The following is a 17536-nucleotide window of genomic DNA, read 5'->3' on the forward strand; positions in this document are numbered from 1 at the left end:
GAGGAAGTGAAAATAATGAAAGAAATCTAAGACTGCAGTCCTTCAAGGACAGCCCAAGTGCCTCGTCATTTAAACTCACAGGGACTCATGAAAATAAAAGCCCATTCTTGTGAATGTCAGTTTTTGATTCAAGGGAATGTTTGACAGAAGACACAACAAAGATTGATGTACTTGTGGATAGCCATCATACCACAGTTCAACTTCAGTACTCTAAATTATTTGAGCAGAGGCATGACCCACTTCTAAGAATAACAGTTTGGGTTTTTTTTCACTTTGTGGCGGGTCACAGGTACAACTTAATGTTACGCTGCTGGAAGCAAGAACCTGACAAAAGGCCGACATTTGCTGAGATCAGCAAGGAACTAGAGAAAATGATGGTGAAGAGTAGGGTAAGTGTGGAAAGGCATGAAGTTTTGAAAGTGTTTTGATCATCTGAGCTTGAATATATATATATATGTTTTTTAAAGCTGAGTGATTTACTTTTCATTAATCTTTGAAGCACATACCTAGTTTCTTCCAAATGCATCCAGCTTTTTGAGAGCAGTAGTACTTTATATAGTGGTTTTAGTAACTTCAGCCCTAAATGCAGATGAGTTATTCTTAATTGCTTTAGCACTCTTAAGTAACTGTAGGAAGCCTAGAACTAGAGGAATGCAAGTATTTCCTTGAGCTTGATTTAGTTATATGATGATAGCAACAGAGGTACAAAAGTTGTATGATTCCACCCATCGGAGTTACTTTAAAACTGTTGTAATCCTATATAGACTTTCTTTGAATGCATGGATGCTGAGGTCTAAAAATAAGTGCAAGTTGCATATATTTATAAAATACATACATGCCTACTTGCACATAAACACATTTTTATTTTTTTTAATCTAGTAGTTATGGGAAGGCGGGCAGTTACAAATGAAAACCAGGAAATACCAGATTTGAAAATGTGATGGCATTTACATTGGGTGCAAAAAGGACCAATAAACAAATGGGAACACTTTTGCTCAGGATGTGAATATAAAAATGAGTTCTGAATGAAAACGGCAGAGTGAAAGGTCTAGCTAGGCTGTGTACATTAAATCACTCCGACTTGCATCGCTAACTTACAGCTGCTAAGAACCAGTATGCAAATGATCTGCATGTCCAGTGACAGACTTGTAATATGGAGCTTGGAAAGTTTTCTGAAATTCTCACCATAATTAAAGCCAATCCAAAACAGAGCTTGAAAAATTAGTCATTCTTCTTGCCTTTCTGAATGAAAAACCCTAAAGATTCCTCAATTTATAAAATTGGGTAACTTTTAACTTGTTAAAAGTTTTATTTTAGTCAGTTTCCAAGGGAAGGCCATTTTAAAGGAAAAAGTGTGTTTTAAATGAGCTAAAAATGCTTCACATTTGGTTTTTGCATCAAAGCAATTCAGCAGCATTGATGAAAACCTATGAATTCATGTGGTTGACCTAAATATTTAGTTTTAGAACAACGGCATCAGAAGTTTTATTTGGCAATATTTACACAGCTAATTTTGTACATGATTATGTAATAGCTTTTGTAAAAATGTTGAGAAGATCTGAGTACCTTCTCCTTTAATCACACATACGTATCTATATATTTCAGGCATGCATATGTATTAGGCATAACAAACTGAAGGTCAAACAAAGCAGTTCGCACAGCACTTTAGCTTCTTGTTTTACTGATGTGCAGATTTAAGTAAGGGAAGTATTAATATGTCTCCAGCATGTCTAGTGTTCTGGCAAATCAGATACTTCCAAAGATGCTATGGTTGCAGAAAGGAAAAGCCTATTCAGGTTCCAGAGGTACTATCAAAAGACAAATGTAGTGAGGTCTGTATTTACTTGTGTTAAAGGTATCAGATGAACATAATAGCCTTTATACCCAACCAGCAATACAGCCATGTATGTTAACCCAGCGTTTTCTATGTTCACTTCTTAGGACTACTTAGATCTTGCAGCTTCCACACCTTCTGATTCCTTACTTTATGATGATGGGCTCTCAGAAGAGGAGACACCTCTCGTGGACTGTAATAATGCTCCCCTCCCTCGAACCCTCCCTTCCACATGGATTGAAAACAAACTCTATGGTAGAATTTCACATGCATTTACTAGATTCTAGCAACACAAAAAAAAAAAAATCTTCTGCACTGTTCTCAGACTCTGTAACCCCATTACAGTGTTTCTTGTTTGAATGGAGCCAGTCAAAATTTGCTTGGAAGCTTCTTTTGGGTTCTTTTGTTTGTTTTTAATTTTGGTAAATGTCAAAGTTTGCATCAGGATCATCCTTTAGTCATTTTGCAGCTGTGTTTAAAATGAACATTTTTAAAAGGATGTGAAAATAAGTAAAATGACTAGATACCATACAGTAAAAAAAAAAAAAAAGATCAGGGATGTAATCTCAGGGGAAATATAAAATGCTAATGAGTATCTAATTCAACTGTCCTATTGGGGGAGGCTAGGAACATTTGAAATATGTTAGATTCTGCACGTCTAATTTAAGCAATAGATGATTTTTTTTAAATACTGGGCTTTGCCATAGCTCAGTTATAGGACCCATCTGCAACATTTTTCATTTATCAAGATAGATTTCTAAATTTCAGCTGCTGTTAATGTGTTCTGGATCCATAAGCTGAAATGTCTATTTAATGTATCATAGAATGAAACCAGAGTATTATATACAGAAAGTAGAAATACTGTATATAAGTATTATATACAGACTAAATTGACATGTAAAGTCCTTTGAATATTGAATTAACAATGGGCATTTTGAAAATACACTCAGCTGTTTTCACGTCCTTTGATTTATTATGAAAATGTCAGTACTAAACCTTGATTGAATGATGTAGCAAGTGTTTTTAAAAAGAACATATGCTTTCATATTGTGATGGTGAGATGGACAGTAAAAATGGTTCTTGCCAAAACTCCTACATTTTGTCTCCTGATTAAATACTCTACATGTTAGATACTTAACTAGCATCACAGGTACTTTTTTCATTCTTCAGACAGTATGACTTTCGAAAAACTGGATCTTTTAGCTTTAAAGTTGCCATTAATACATGGCTTTGGGTCTATTTTTGATCTATACCTTAGTTTTAATTTTCTTTAATAGCTTCCCCCAACTCACGTTCCCTTTGGGGCACTTAGTGGCCATATTGTTAAAAGAACGCAATAACAGGAAAAGTTGCCACCAAGGCCGATGGCAAATGCTGAATGCTTAATAAACAACAAAATCAGATTCCTGTTTTTGAAAATCTTGACCCTAGTGTGGTTCTCTGCTTGTACAGCTGGATCAACATGGTGCTAAGCACTCTGTTTCCATGTTGGTGATCACTTGTGCTTAAACTGAGAAGGAGTTACTGGACTCAATGCAAGTAGTTACATGCCTGAAATACAGATTTAAAAGCTGAATCAAGACAAGAGTGCTCAGGACTTGTTGAACTTTACTTGGCTGTGCTACTGGGATTTCCTAAAATTAAGCAGGGGATCCCTGGTGAGGGGATGAGAGTGTCCCTAAAACTTCACTGAAGCCAAAGGAAAGGTGCCCATATAAGTAAATAGAAATACTCTCAGTCATTGGAATAGACTTTGGATCCTGTCCCAAATATGCTTATTAATTCTTGGAGCACTTCCTGTACAGCAAGAACTTCCTCTTGCAAAGCTGTATATTGCTACATGATTGTTAAAAAATAAAATAATGGAAAGTTGGAGGCTTATCAGAAGAGAAATTACTAGCTTTTCATTATGCACATGTGCATGCACGCACACAATATTTATCAAGTAAGCACTTTATTTTTTCAGGGTTTTTGCTTACATTTGAATTTGTGCTTCAGGGATTTTGAAACATCATTTACATGAATTGATTTGGGACAAAATCCAGTGGACTGGCTTAAAACATTGAAGGGAGTTTTGCCAAGGGCCTTACTGTCTGCACGTGAAGTTATGGTTCTTCAGTGCAGAAAAAATTATCTGTTTTCATTTTTAGGCATGTCATACCCGAACTGGCCTGAGGAGAGCCCCGTTCCACTCACAAGATTCGATGGCACTAACTCTGTGTTTTCAAGATATGCAAATGATAGTGTATATGCTAACTGGATGGTTTCACACTCAGCGGCAAAATTTATGGACAAGTTTGATAGCTAAAATTTTCTTTGTGAAAGGTAATGGACTCCTGAGGGGAACAAAGATGCAAAGAATGGAAAGTCCATTGGCTCGTTCTTTGTACAATTAACAACCAGCTTTTAAATTGGCAAAACCTTTTATTGGTAGTTTCTAAAGTGTGTTATTCATGCTAAAGACTATAATTGGTGATTTCCCCATTCAGAAAACATATCAAGCTGGATAAGAGTTGTAGTTCGAGTACTTCTTTCTAGATTGCCGTTTTGCAAATGGTTCCGTTTGGCAACTTCTTACTGGAAATGGCTTCACACTTCATTCTCACTGTTTTTTAGACTAACCATCCAGTGTTACAGCTTTCTTGGATGGGAAAATGTACTTGAACTGCTACTGTTATAATGGCTGTTAGCATATGACCACTTGATCTAAGCAGGAAGCACAAACAATATATGGAAGGGAGGGGGGAAATAGGCTCCCAAATTACTGAGCTTGCTATCAAATGAGAAGTGTAACGAAGCCTCTTTCTTGGTTTGGAAGCAAACATGAAGTAACTCAATAGAGGACTTGAGAGTCAACATTTGAAGTCTTGTAAAATGTATTGTTTTGTCCTAATGAAAATTTGTTTTATTAGTCTTAACTTCTCTTACCTTTAGCACAATGGAGATAAATTTGATACAAGATAAGCTGTATAGACTGATGGCAATCGAGTGTTCACCTGAGACAACTTACTTTCAGTCACCTTCATCTTACTAATGTTAAAATGTACAATCTTGTACAATCATAATTCCTCTTATGAGTTCAAAATAGTCTGTACAGGATTTTTAGATTGAATTCCAGTAAACAGATTTTGTTTGCAGTCATGTTCAGAGGGTTGGAGTTCTATTCTCAGCTCCAAATTGGATACGCTGCCATGCACAGGACACTGCCATGACATAACTTCAAGTAAGCCTGTAACCTTGAAAGTCATAAGTAAACAACACTTGCACAGCAAAATTGGTGTAAAAATCTGCAGTTAATTTAACTATACAATGAAAATGTCATCAGAATTTATTAAGGTGAAGTATAAAAATGTTGTGCTTACAACACTGACAGTATTTGGGAGAATTATCAGACTGTGGGTTATCTTCTAGATGGAAGAGTAAATGATCAGCTCTACTTTTGTCTTTATTTGTAATCTAATATTGTTAAAGGTAACTGTTTGCTACAAATGTTGGGATATAAATCCTGAGTGACCAGTTGTTAGCGTTGTGACGGTTATTCTAAATAATCCAGTTCTACCAAAGCTTTCTCCTGTCATTTACAATCCATTTTAGCTGTTTTCAGATGTTGTTTTGTGTATCAACTTTATGTTTCCATTAAAGTCTGTGATTTCAGAAACAAGATCTTGAGTCAGACTGCCAAACTCAAATGCAGATTTTCATTTTACAGAAAGTGGGATATAAAGTTCAGTGCTGGAACTTAAACACCTTCATTATTGGATATCATACTTGGTCCTGTCCTGGTTTCAGACAAGCACTAAGCAGAGTGACTTCTGCTTTGTACAAACACTTGCTCTGTTGTTTAATGCTTGTGTACAGTAAATAGATACCGCTATTTATATGAAAGGGGTTTGGTTGTGATATAATGGTGATCTTCGCTGGTATGACACAACTGTCAAAATAGATGAGCTTTTTTTTCTATTGAGATACCTATGAAAAAAGAAGAGAAAAATGGCACTTGTAACTTCTTGCTTTGTCCATTCCTTTTCCTATATGTTATGTGTGTAAGTGGGAATTCTTTATTTGCCATGGACAATCAAGACATCAAGATTTTAATTTTTTTTTTTTTAATTCTTCCTTAAATTAGGAATTTCTTTTTGTCAGCAAGCTTCTGCAATAGCACTAAACTGGGAGATGTGAAGCACCCAGTTTCTAACCTGAAAAGCCATATGACAACATTCCTGTACAGTAGGTGAGTGGGATAGTAACTGATGCTGAAGTAACGACTGGATGCAGGAAGTAATGTGTATTTTAGACTTGCAGCATGAGTCAATGTTGTTTCAACCGTTAATTCCTGTGAAAAAAATCACTAATACTTATTGTCACCTATGTTACCAGACATAGATTCTGCATATAAAATACAAGCACAGCTCATAGTTATAGTTGCCATACATAATTGCATTAAGTGCAATTTAATGAAAAATTCTTAACAGGTATTTCCTAATCCAACTAATTTTGACTCCCTGCTTGTGAATGTTGGTAAAATATTATTACTTACAGGTATTCGTTTGTAATATGAAAGCTTCTTATATATTTGTGTATTATATTTTTATAAGTATTTCCCTTGAAGTGTTTCCTATCTGTTCTGTGTTGCCATTAATCAGAATGATGACAGTCTTGTTTCAGCTCCCCATTAGAGAGTAAATGTACTTCCCATGTGGGAAAAAAGTGATAACTGCAGATGATTATTTCCATAAGTGCTAGAAATACTTATGCACTTGGCTGCCCTGAGGAAGGAGAATTCAAAAGGAATGAATGACTGAACTAAATGTACAGGTGGGAGGGAATAACGTTCTAAAAATTTCTGCCAACCTTTTCTAAATATCTGTGGAGATATTTAGAATGGAGATGATGTGGTTTACCTGGTTCGTGCTTTATGTTGTGAGAGATGGGAGAGCGAATGTATCTCATGTGTCCTTTCAGTCATCACAGCAGCACAAGGAAGTTATTATAATACTCGTTTCTGCAAACTTTTCCAGAGATATGATACTCAGAAAATCTACTGTGAGAATGCAGATATAATCTGCAGACAGTGGCCTGAAATTTTAGAAATTTAGAGATTTTAAAAAATCATGTCCCATGAATACGAGGTACATAATACTTGAATTGTGGATTTATCTACAACTTGTAATGCAAAATATGCGTGAATCTCTATGGTACACTCAAACAGACTTAAGTAATTCTCAAAAATTTACAGTAAAAGCAATTTATTATTCCTTGATATTTTATAATCAATCTCACAAGAATAATAAAACCCTTAAAGTATAACTGAAAAGGTTACTTGTACTGTAATTTTTGAAAATTCCTCAAAGAATTGCTTATAATTTTGAAATGCTTTCTTTTAAGACTCAGCCCACCTGAAAGCTCCCTATCTGTCACTACAGCTATAATGGTAAATTTATAACAAAATATAAGAGATGACCTTCAGCAGCACCAGTTCTTTGGGAGCACCAGGCAACATTCCCCGTAAACAAGATGCAGGATTTCCATAGTGAGATGAATGCTTTGACTTTTTCAGTTATCTTTCTGGAAAAGAATCCTATGATTCCCTGAAGATGTATAAAAGTATGAAAAATCTTAATAATAACACTTAAGCTGTTCAGGTCCACTGCATCTAATCTGAGCAGCCTCTCTGAAGTTAGTGGTTTCATTCATGAATAAATTATTAAAAAATTGCTGATCTAAAATCAAATATCCCAATAGTCTGCTAGCAAAAATATGAACGATGCTATCAAAATATGGGCAAAGTAGCAATAGCCTGGTCTACCCAGCCCTAGCACAATACTGTAACTTGTCTGTCTAGTGGCAGTATTTAGAGCCACGTAATAGACACTAGAAGACAGGTAAGCATAAATATATCTCTAACATATATCTAGAAGAGACAGTCCGTGAAATATTTTTCAGTACTTACCAAGTTCTTCAGTCAATATGAGTTGTCCATGTAAGCTGTAAATTGTACATGTTTCTCATTTCTAATTCTTTGGAATAGCAATCTGTATCTCCCAGTTTCCATAGAAAAATATATACTCAGTGCAGTCTGACAAGATGAACAGTTCCTCTCTTTTTGTAGTGTGCTTTTGGGCTTACCTGGTTTTATAAAGGGTTGTATGGTATCTCAGTGCTTTTTTTGCTAAAAATATATTTCTTTAGGCTGTTATGAAAGTTCATTTTGCTGATAACATTCTGAAATTAAGTAAAAAGGTGTTGCCTACCTGAGTACAGACAACTACACCTCCCTGTAAGCTAATCTGAAATAATTAGTTCCTTACTTTAGGCTAGTAAGTTAGATTTCATAAAAATCCATCTCATCTGGAAGCTGTTGCATATTATTACAGGTCAGTCCAAAATGGTATGAGTCATTTAAGAGCACTGCAGTTGTAATTTACGTGTCAAAAAAACATTTTCCAAGTTTCAGTATTAGAAAAGAAAATGAAAGAGAAGAGTGCTCATCTCCAGAGCTGTTAAAAATATCGGTAACCTTTGAAATCAATCACAATGTAATGATTGATGTCACTAGGTATCAGACTGAGAGTTTGATTCTATCCTTGCTAATATAAGCAAATATGTATTAACATATAAGATAACTGGGTTTAGTGCATTTTTACCTTGGGACAAGTAAAGTTTTCCACTTAATCAGCTAAGTACAGAAGGTTGTAGAGGTTCAAACCATTACACTGATAGCAAGTACTGTGCATATTTTGAATAAATAGTGATGTTTGTAGTAGGTGTTTCTGTTTCTTGGTTATTTTTTTGTTTTTTTTTTTTTTTGTGGGGGGGGGTGTTGGGTTTGTTTCTGTTTATTGGCTCACAAATCTAATGTAGATAGGGTATCACAGAGCACTCAGCTTTAGCCAAGGTTACCTTCCATTACAACTTTGATAAACCTCTGCTGATTTTATAGAGAGAAAATACAGCCAATGTGCAAATCTTGATGCAAAATGTAAAATGTTGCCTATTTTATCACAGTATTGATGTAGTGGAAAGATCCACTAGTTGCGTTGTCAGAATTACTGAATGTAGTTGTGCACAAATGGGATGTTTTAAAATGTGAGTAGGGTAAAAGCAAAAGGTAAAAGTTAAATGCAGTCACGGTTCCCATCTACTCCATAGATAAGGGGGTAGGGTCCTGTCAGCCTGGTACCTGCATAAATCCCCACGGGAAGTTAGGTTAGCCCCACATTTTGTATAAATTTTCTCTTGTATATAGAAGATGACATACAACTAAAGCACTAAGTTAGAGATTTGGGGGGAGAGCGGGGGTTGTGAGCTGATATATCAACTTCATTTTCTCACTCTCTTTGCAAGAGATTGTTGTTAACAGAACCAGATATTATGATTGTTTCTGAACTTCAGAAATGTGTTGGCATGTCCCAAAAGAGAACTAGAGATCATAGAATCATAGGTCTGGGTTGGAAGACAACTTAAAGATCATCTTGTCACAACCCTCCTGCCATGACAGGGACACTCTCTGCTAGACCAGGTTGCTCAAAGATCCATCCAATCTGACCTTGAACACTTTCAGGGATGGGACATTCATGTTCTTATACTCTGCAATGTAACAAAAGCCATCTGAAGTTAAAGAATGCAGGTTCGCTTTAAAAGTATAGTCCTGATCTGGCCAGAGAAGTTTATGTACACATAGCCTCTGATGTTGAGAGGGTTGGTACCTCATAAGCATAGCATGGTTTGTGATTGTATATGCCCAGAGCTCCAGGGTTGTTATAAAAAGAGCAAATTATCTTTACACAGAATCATTAAGGTTGGAAAACTCTTTTAAGACTGTCTTGTGGGGTTGTAGCTAACACATCTCCTCCCACAGAAGTAGCTGTTAAAATCCCTTTATACAATTCGCTGTTAAATGTGCCGTTATCACTAGCCAAATTTCAAGAAATTCCCAGCAAAAAAAAAGGAAGGTTTAGAAGTGCCAAAATAAACCTTCTGCATCTTCAGGGGCTTCAGAGATGTGGAACAGATCCAGTCTGTGTACAGACACAAATGGAACAAGTTTGGCTGGGGCACATACATGTTTCTCTGAGGTTTTTGCCTTATGCTGGTAGACAACTGATGTAGAACAAGAAAGTTTGGACTGCCAAACCTGAATTATTTTGTCCCATGATACAGCCACAGATTCGAATTCCTGCAGAAACTCAGCCTAGATCTGGTTATTGGTCATCTTCCAGTCTGATTTTTCTGCATTCCACAGGTCACATAAGTACTTGTTAAAGCACTTCTATAATTTTTCAGCTATTCAGGGCTTTCCCTTCTGACATGATCATAGTTGGAAGAGTTTGATGTGTGCACTGATTTTCAGTTGCAACATGTGCCATTTTTATAGCTCCTTGCCAATGCAATTTCCTGTCTGAATTTACTGTGCTTAAGGATGGAAGTACTTTAAATTTTTTAATAAAACTATATCAAATGAACTTGTATTTTAAGTATTTGGTTTGCTAAGAATCTTCCTTGCCTATATTTAGATAAATTTTAAGGTTATTTTGCAGAAAAAAAACCCAAATAATTAGTTTCCTCTTTCAGTTTTTGTAAAGTAAGGTATAGCCAAATGCAAATCAATAAAACATTAGAATATGCTGATCCTACTTGTTTACCAAATTGCTACAAATAACAAGAATAGTATCCATTTATTTAAGAGTATTTTCAGAAAGGGAAGAAATTTTGAGTAACTTTGTTACAACCTTACATCAGTTGAGAAGGAAAACCTGGAAAAGGTTGAATCCCAGGTAAGTGGTGGGTAATATAACAGACAAGGGGGGCTGCTCTGATTCCCTGAGAAAGCTGGTAAAGGGTACATCTACTAAAGATGATTGAAAAGTTTGGAAGAGCATTGTTAAGACTGAGATGTGGGAAAGAACCATGGAAATATCCAGGAGATAAATACCAGATTTATAGTGTATTGTTTTAATACAGCAAGAAGCGAGCAGGGCTCACTGTTCTTCAAGACAGTTTTTGCCTGGTCAGGACTCTTGGTCATTGATTTGACAGCAGAGGACAAGAATGATTCTTTTGGCTACAGGGTATAAATAATTGAGAGATTTTAGCCTTGAGTCAGGAAATCATTCAAACACTTACTTAACTGGTTTTTATGTGCAGAGAGGCTTTCTGAGCAGTGGCCTGGTCCAGATCTAGCAAATATAAAAGGCATTAAGTTTATGCTTATTACAAGGATTTTTATTAAAAAAAAATGCCTGTTGGAAGTATCATCCAGTGTTGCTCTTCCAGGATCATTTGATAAAATGAACTGTGACAAGTTGTTAAATACTGAGCAGAAACAGATCATGTGGATTTTTGTAAAAACACTACTGAGCATATTTTAATTTATACTGAAATACATTTACCACCATTTTTTACGTACACATAAAGTAAGCAAATTAGATTGCAAAAAGTTGTCAACAGAGAAAACTTTTACACCAAATAGAAAATAATGTTTTTTGAATTATTTTTACTTGCTTAACTGACTCTCTGTTTTGGTTTACTAATGTTATGTGAAATTTATGTTTTGAAATACTAGGCCTTAAACTAGAGATTACTTATAATAGTTACTATTTCAAATTATAATCACATATTTATTAGGCAGCACATAACACCATGCTATTAGACCTTGAAATGCAATAATATGAATAGCACATATTTTCTTTATTGCTATAAAAGACATCAAATTTACAGTAAAGACCTTGTCATAAAAGATTTGAACATAGTTCAGGGGAGCAGAGGGAGAACATACAGTATTGTACTCTATACTGACCCTATAATCCACATTATGACAGAAAGCATACAAAAATATCACATCCCCCTCAGCAATTAAGCATCACTTACGTATGTATCACAGGTAAACAAAATTCCCTAGTTAATCTGGATAGTGGAGTTAAATTAAAAACTTGACATTAGATCTTTTAGCCTACTTGCTTATTCCATGCAGCCCCTCAGTGGCTCCACATCCCCAGCATTAGGTTTGCTGTGCAACAGGGAGGTTGCTGCTGGCCCCGGAATCTGGGGCAGAAAGCTGCACCAGTTCATGCTGCGCTGCTGCTGCAGTTACCTGTCTCAGGCAAGGGATGCCCAAGGGACCCCTTCCTTTGGCACTACCTCATCTTTCCAGAACCCCAGTGCTGTTGTGTTTTCCCCATCTAAATAGCCTATGTGCAGAAGCACAAGCTGACATCATCCTGATCACCAGCTCTGCCTCACGTCTCATTATTAGCTGGAGGATTCAGGACATGCTGCTTGTGTTTAGCCCAGGTCTTATCAAACCTCACAGCTGCAGCTAGGAAGCAGCTGGCTTTTGACCAAGAGATCAAAATTGTAGACACTCACCCCATACAAACATACAAAAATTATCAGCAGCTCGTTAGCATTCACAGGTTGAGCTATTTTTTCCACCTGTTACATGGGGCTAGATTTTATAGTTTGCCTTCGTCTGCATTCATGAAGAACATCCTCATGTTTTGAGTGTTAGTTACACTCATGTTGAGTTAACTTTAACACAGGCTGCACCCCATTTCTGTGATGCCTGAGTTGCGGAAACAGTCAATATTAAAGGCCTTTTATCTCTGCTTATACTGTCATAGATATGGTTTGTTTTTTAAAATACTACAAGTTGTTGCTTGTCTAGCAGTCACATTATGGGTAGCTGACGTTCTTGAAATCTGAATTAAAAAGGGAATGAAAATAGAACAGAAATGTCATTTATAACCATTCAGTTTCATCTGAACCTTATATTCCTTAATTTAAATGGAGAGCAAGCTACCAGATCGTGTCTTTTTCATTCTAGTTCTAAAAATAGAAGCAGGAAAGGAGAAGTGGGAACAAATTTTTCTTGCTCTTGAGAGGAGCTGGAACAAATTCAAGTGAATTTCAAAGCATCTTGCTATTCAGCTCTCCTATGATTGCATTTGTAATGTAAAATCTTGCTTTCAGTTAATTTCATTTGGAGTTCTGTTTTACTGACAGATGTTGAGCCATCACAAGATTTGCATTAACAAAGATTTTCCTTAACAAAACTAATAATAATTGTTACAAGTCAAAAATTAAAGAGGAGCTAGTGACACTGATGGGAATATAGTGCAGTAACAGTTGATCCCAGCTCTGAAAACCAGTTCATCTTTACCAATTGCTTTTACAGTAACAGTGGACTCTAAACAGCATGCTTTAACACACTTCCGAAAATCAGCCACCGTTTTTATGCACCACAGGAACAGATGCTGATTTCCATGAAAATGTAAATGCAGTATTTTCAACTGCTCAGTTGAGGCATGGTATTTTTTTCTGATTCTCTGTTGATATTCTATATTAGCCTCTTGATGAGGGAATAGTGTACATCTTACCTTCCTTTAGCACTCTCTTGCACTGTTTCAATGCTGAGAATTTTTCAGTCATAGACAGTAAAGTACTACCAATAAAATCAATATCATAATGTGATTTTGCTATTATTTCCATGTCATTTTATGGGAGGAAAAGTTTACAAATGCAGAAAAAGTTGCATTTAAAAATGTTTTAATGATGTATACAGAACAATTATAGGTACCAGAAACAAGAGAAACAAACACAACTTATTAACTGATTGGAGTTTGCACTTAGAGAATCATAGAATCATAGAACAGTTAGGGTTGGAAAGGACTTTAAGATAATCTAGTTCCAACCCCCCTGCCATGGGCAGGTACACCTCGCTCTAAAACATGTCACCCAAGGCTCTGTCCAACCTGGCCTTGAACACCGCCAGGGATGGAGCATTCACAACTTCCCCAGGCAACCCATTCCAGTGCCTCACCACCCTTATTGTAAAGAACTACCTCCTTATATCCAATCTAAACTTCCCCTGTTTAAGTTTGAACCCATTACCCCTTGTGCTATCACTACAGTCCCTAAAGAAGAGTCCCTCCCCAGCATTCTTAAAGGCCCCCTTCAGATAGTGGAAGGCTGCTATGAGGTCTCCACGCAGCCTTCTCTTCTCCAGGCTGAACAGCCCCAACTTTCTCAGCCTGTCTTCATACGGGAGGTGCTCCAGTCCCCTGATGATCCTCGTGGCCCTCCTCTGGACTTGTTCCAACAGCTCCATGTTCTTCTTATCTTGAGGACATCAGAACTGCACACAGTACTCCAGGTGAGGTCTCAGAAGAGGAGAGTAGAGGGGCAGCATCACCTCCTTTGACCTGCTGGTCACGTTCCTTTTGATGCAGCCCAGGATATGCTTGGTGTTCTGGACTGCGAGTGCACACTGCTGGCTCATGTTAAGTTTCTCGCTGTCCAACACCCCGAAGTCCTTCTCCACAGAGCTGCTCTGAATCTCTTCTCTGCCCAACCTGTAGCTGTGCCTGGGATTGCTCTGACCCAGGTGTAGCACCTTGCACTTGGCATGGTTAAACTTCATGAGGGTGGTATCAGCCCACCTCACAAGCATGTTGAGGTCCCAAGGGCTTAGAGGGAAATGGTTTTTGAACAGTGATAAACAAGCCTGTACCTGATGCTGGGAACATTGGCCTTGTATTAACTGTTTGTTAATCTGTTAGCATGTATGATCATCTCTGTTCTGTATGCCCCTACAGCTTTGTCTTTGTTTTGTGTTGAAGGTACTGTTGGGTTTTTTTGACTACTGGACAAGCTCAGTGGGTACAACAGGTTATGCAGTAAGGCGTATTAAATGCTGACATACCAAATATTTTGTATAAAACATGAAGCATTTTGGATTAATGAAGCCAAAGTGCTTCCCTTCTACAAAGATATTGCATTTAATGTAGATATTTGTCTGAATAATGCAAGCTTTGGTGCATGAGATTTTCAAGAACAGAAAGAAATCCAACCACATAAACAACTAAAAAACCTTGATAATTTATACTGTTATCTTCTCAGACTAGGAGTTCTCATGAGAGATTGTCTGTCCTAAGTCTCATGTATAGAATGACCTAACATTTCTTTTTCTGCTTCCTTGACAGTGAAAGCTACAGTTTAAAATGTATTTTCATAGGATTGATTTTAAAAGTATTACTTTATAGCTTTAACATCTTCCTGTTCTACAATACCAGAGAAGTCGGGGGAAAAAAAAAAAAGAGAGAAAAGAAAAAGGAATGTGTCATTTTTGGTGTTTTGCATTATACTGTGTTCTCTAGTCAGTCCTCCTAATTTGTTTTCCATTCTAGATACAGAATATGGCTACTTAGACTTTGTTTCAGAGCTGCTTTATAGTCAATATATTTGTGACAAAATTGTCTTCTCTTTTTAGGAAAATACCTAGAGCACTTCTTGGTGTCATTACACAGAAGCTATATAGTAAAGGTGTCTTGGAATAAACCAATATAGAATTCTAGCACTACATATATGAATTACTTTCCATATGTGTTGTTACTGGTGAGTCTGGTATGATACCCTGGTGCAGTTGCAAGTGAGCAGTGAAGATCTGGACATATAACCCATTGCGCCTGCCAGAAAAAATAAGGCCATGTGGCCAGGAAAGATGATGAGCTACTGCTGCAGAATATTTCCTGCAGCTCCCTGCAATTCCCCTTCTATGATCCTGTTCCTCTGCTGCACAAACCAAAGTGACACGCATACTTCTGGTACAGTAATATTTCCCGGATCCATTTACTATGATGAAAGAGCTCAGCCAACAACTGTTGCTAACAGTGACTACATACTATTTGCAAAAAGAAAAAGTTTCCTAAGACATTGTATCCAAACAATTCAGATGTATCCTTCTTTACACTTTTCCAGATGCCAGTACCATTGAGAAAATTAAAACTAAATTACCACTATTCAAAGAAAAAATAAGTGGACTATACCATGCATTTTTGTTACCCTTTCCCAGATAGTAAATAAAATTGAATTGTGTTTACATTCACTTACAGCTGTGATTGTATTGATTATCTTTTCTGATAAGGAATGTTTTCTATTTTCTTGAATGATTACAAAATTTACTGAGTCTGCTTTAATGTATGGAAGGACTCTACAAATTTGAAGTCAGTTAACACCGTGGTTGATATAGTCTGTACAGATTGTTTTCTAATGGGAATTTCTGAAAGGAAGTAATTTAGCAACTGTGATCCTAAAACAGCATGAAAAAACAATCTATAGCAGTTCATTTCCCAAACATTATATAAATTATATGCTTCTGTGTCCACAATTTAGTACATAATAATACCAAAAAATAAGTGTTTATCTGATACCAAACCACAATGTAAATATAGTCCTTCAACATTCAAAGGCATAGAGGCCAAGTCTAAGCATTGCCAAAATAAAAATATTGCTACAGTGCAAAATAAACACTTAACAGTTTACAATAAATACAGGAATAGTAACAATAAATATGGCAAGATTACTGCATGGTAGAGTTGCTGTGGTGTGCTGATGCAAAGTATATGTACTGTCTCTCCTAAACCTATCCTAAGTCAAGAGATTATTTCAGCCTCTAAATCAGTAAAAATATCTAGACTTTCCAAGCACCTTTAATACTCATTGTAGATCCTCTATGATAATGATATAATAGTAATGGTTTCCTTTTTACTTTGGAAGGTGCACATAAAGCAAGTCCTAGGTTAGGCTTTCTGTGACATGGTTGATGCTCACACTACGGTGTCATCAGCAGAGCCTGATGTCAAGGTTAGCATTCCCCAAGCGAGACTTGAGTTAATTCTCCTATAGTGCACCACCCCTCCTATGACTCCTTATTTCATAGCCCATAGCAACAATATGTATTTGGATAGGACCAGAGACAGAATATAATTTAGACTAAAATCTTGCAATGAGGACTTTATGTGAAGAAAATATAAAAATCAAGATGATTAAAATACTATAGTGTGGTTTATTTCAGGCTATTAAAAATCCTTTATACTTTTGGTTGCGCTGTTCAATATCTGTTATAAATAATTTGCAACAACTAAAACAAGGATAAAGAAAGCAACTTCACAGGGGTTTGCCTTGGAATTGTGCCATCAGCAAGGCTGAGCTGTGGTATTTGACAAAAAGCCCTGTGTAAAGGCAAACTAATGACTATTGTTTGGCAAGTAAAGCTCTGAATTTTTAAGCAAAGTAACAAACCATTTTTTTTTTTTACTACACATACATATTTTATTTCAGCTTGAGAGGATAAGAGAAGAAAGATAGCCACTGTTGAAGTATTGCTCTTTTTTTCTTTCCTGCTTTGGTCTCATTTACATTACTCCTTCACTTAGGCATCATGCTCTCAGATCAGGTCCTCTCTTTTTTTCTATTTCTTTTTCCCTTCCAGCCCACACATATGTTAAAAAAAAAAAAAAAAAGAAAAAAAAAAGAAAAAAAAAAAAAGAAACCAAAACCCACTAGAGGCTGGAGCTAATGCTGTTCTGGAAAACTTTTTCTTTTTTCAAATAACCTATTGCCAGCCACTTCCTTTCCCTTAACTGTACCAATTTAAGAACAGCGTTTAACAAAGTTTAGCAAAACATTTTAAAAGTCTGCCTCTGTCTCTAAAATAATCATCCTATCATAATATTTTAACAAAATTCAGAGCTGTGTCACCTATATATATACACACACACACTTACTGCTTTCAGATGCTAGGAAGTCTGCCTACTTTATTCACAAACTGGGAATTCCTCTGTAGGCCTGCAAGACGAACACCAAATAGGAACTACAACACATGTCAGCATAAATATAGGTCTGCGTTATGAAGGAATGTCTAAT

General features: G+C 36.4%; 1 protein-coding gene across 2 annotated transcripts in view; it reads left to right on the top strand.

The window, feature by feature from the left end:
- Positions 1-5497, top strand: part of RET (ret proto-oncogene) — a 96030-nt gene extending 90533 nt beyond the window's left edge. For both annotated transcript variants that reach the window (XM_065670745.1, XM_065670744.1), the window contains 3 exons: positions 290-389; positions 1942-2089; positions 3985-5497. In XM_065670745.1, coding sequence (XP_065526817.1) covers positions 290-389; positions 1942-2089; positions 3985-4142 — 406 coding nt within the window. In that variant the 3' untranslated portion in view covers positions 4143-5497. The remainder of the gene's footprint in view (positions 1-289; positions 390-1941; positions 2090-3984) is intronic.
- Positions 5498-17536: the final 12039 nt, after the last annotated feature.

Source organism: Lathamus discolor, chromosome 3 (assembly GCF_037157495.1).
Source record: "Lathamus discolor isolate bLatDis1 chromosome 3, bLatDis1.hap1, whole genome shotgun sequence".
In the NCBI taxonomy this organism is placed as follows: Eukaryota; Metazoa; Chordata; class Aves; order Psittaciformes; family Psittacidae; genus Lathamus; species Lathamus discolor.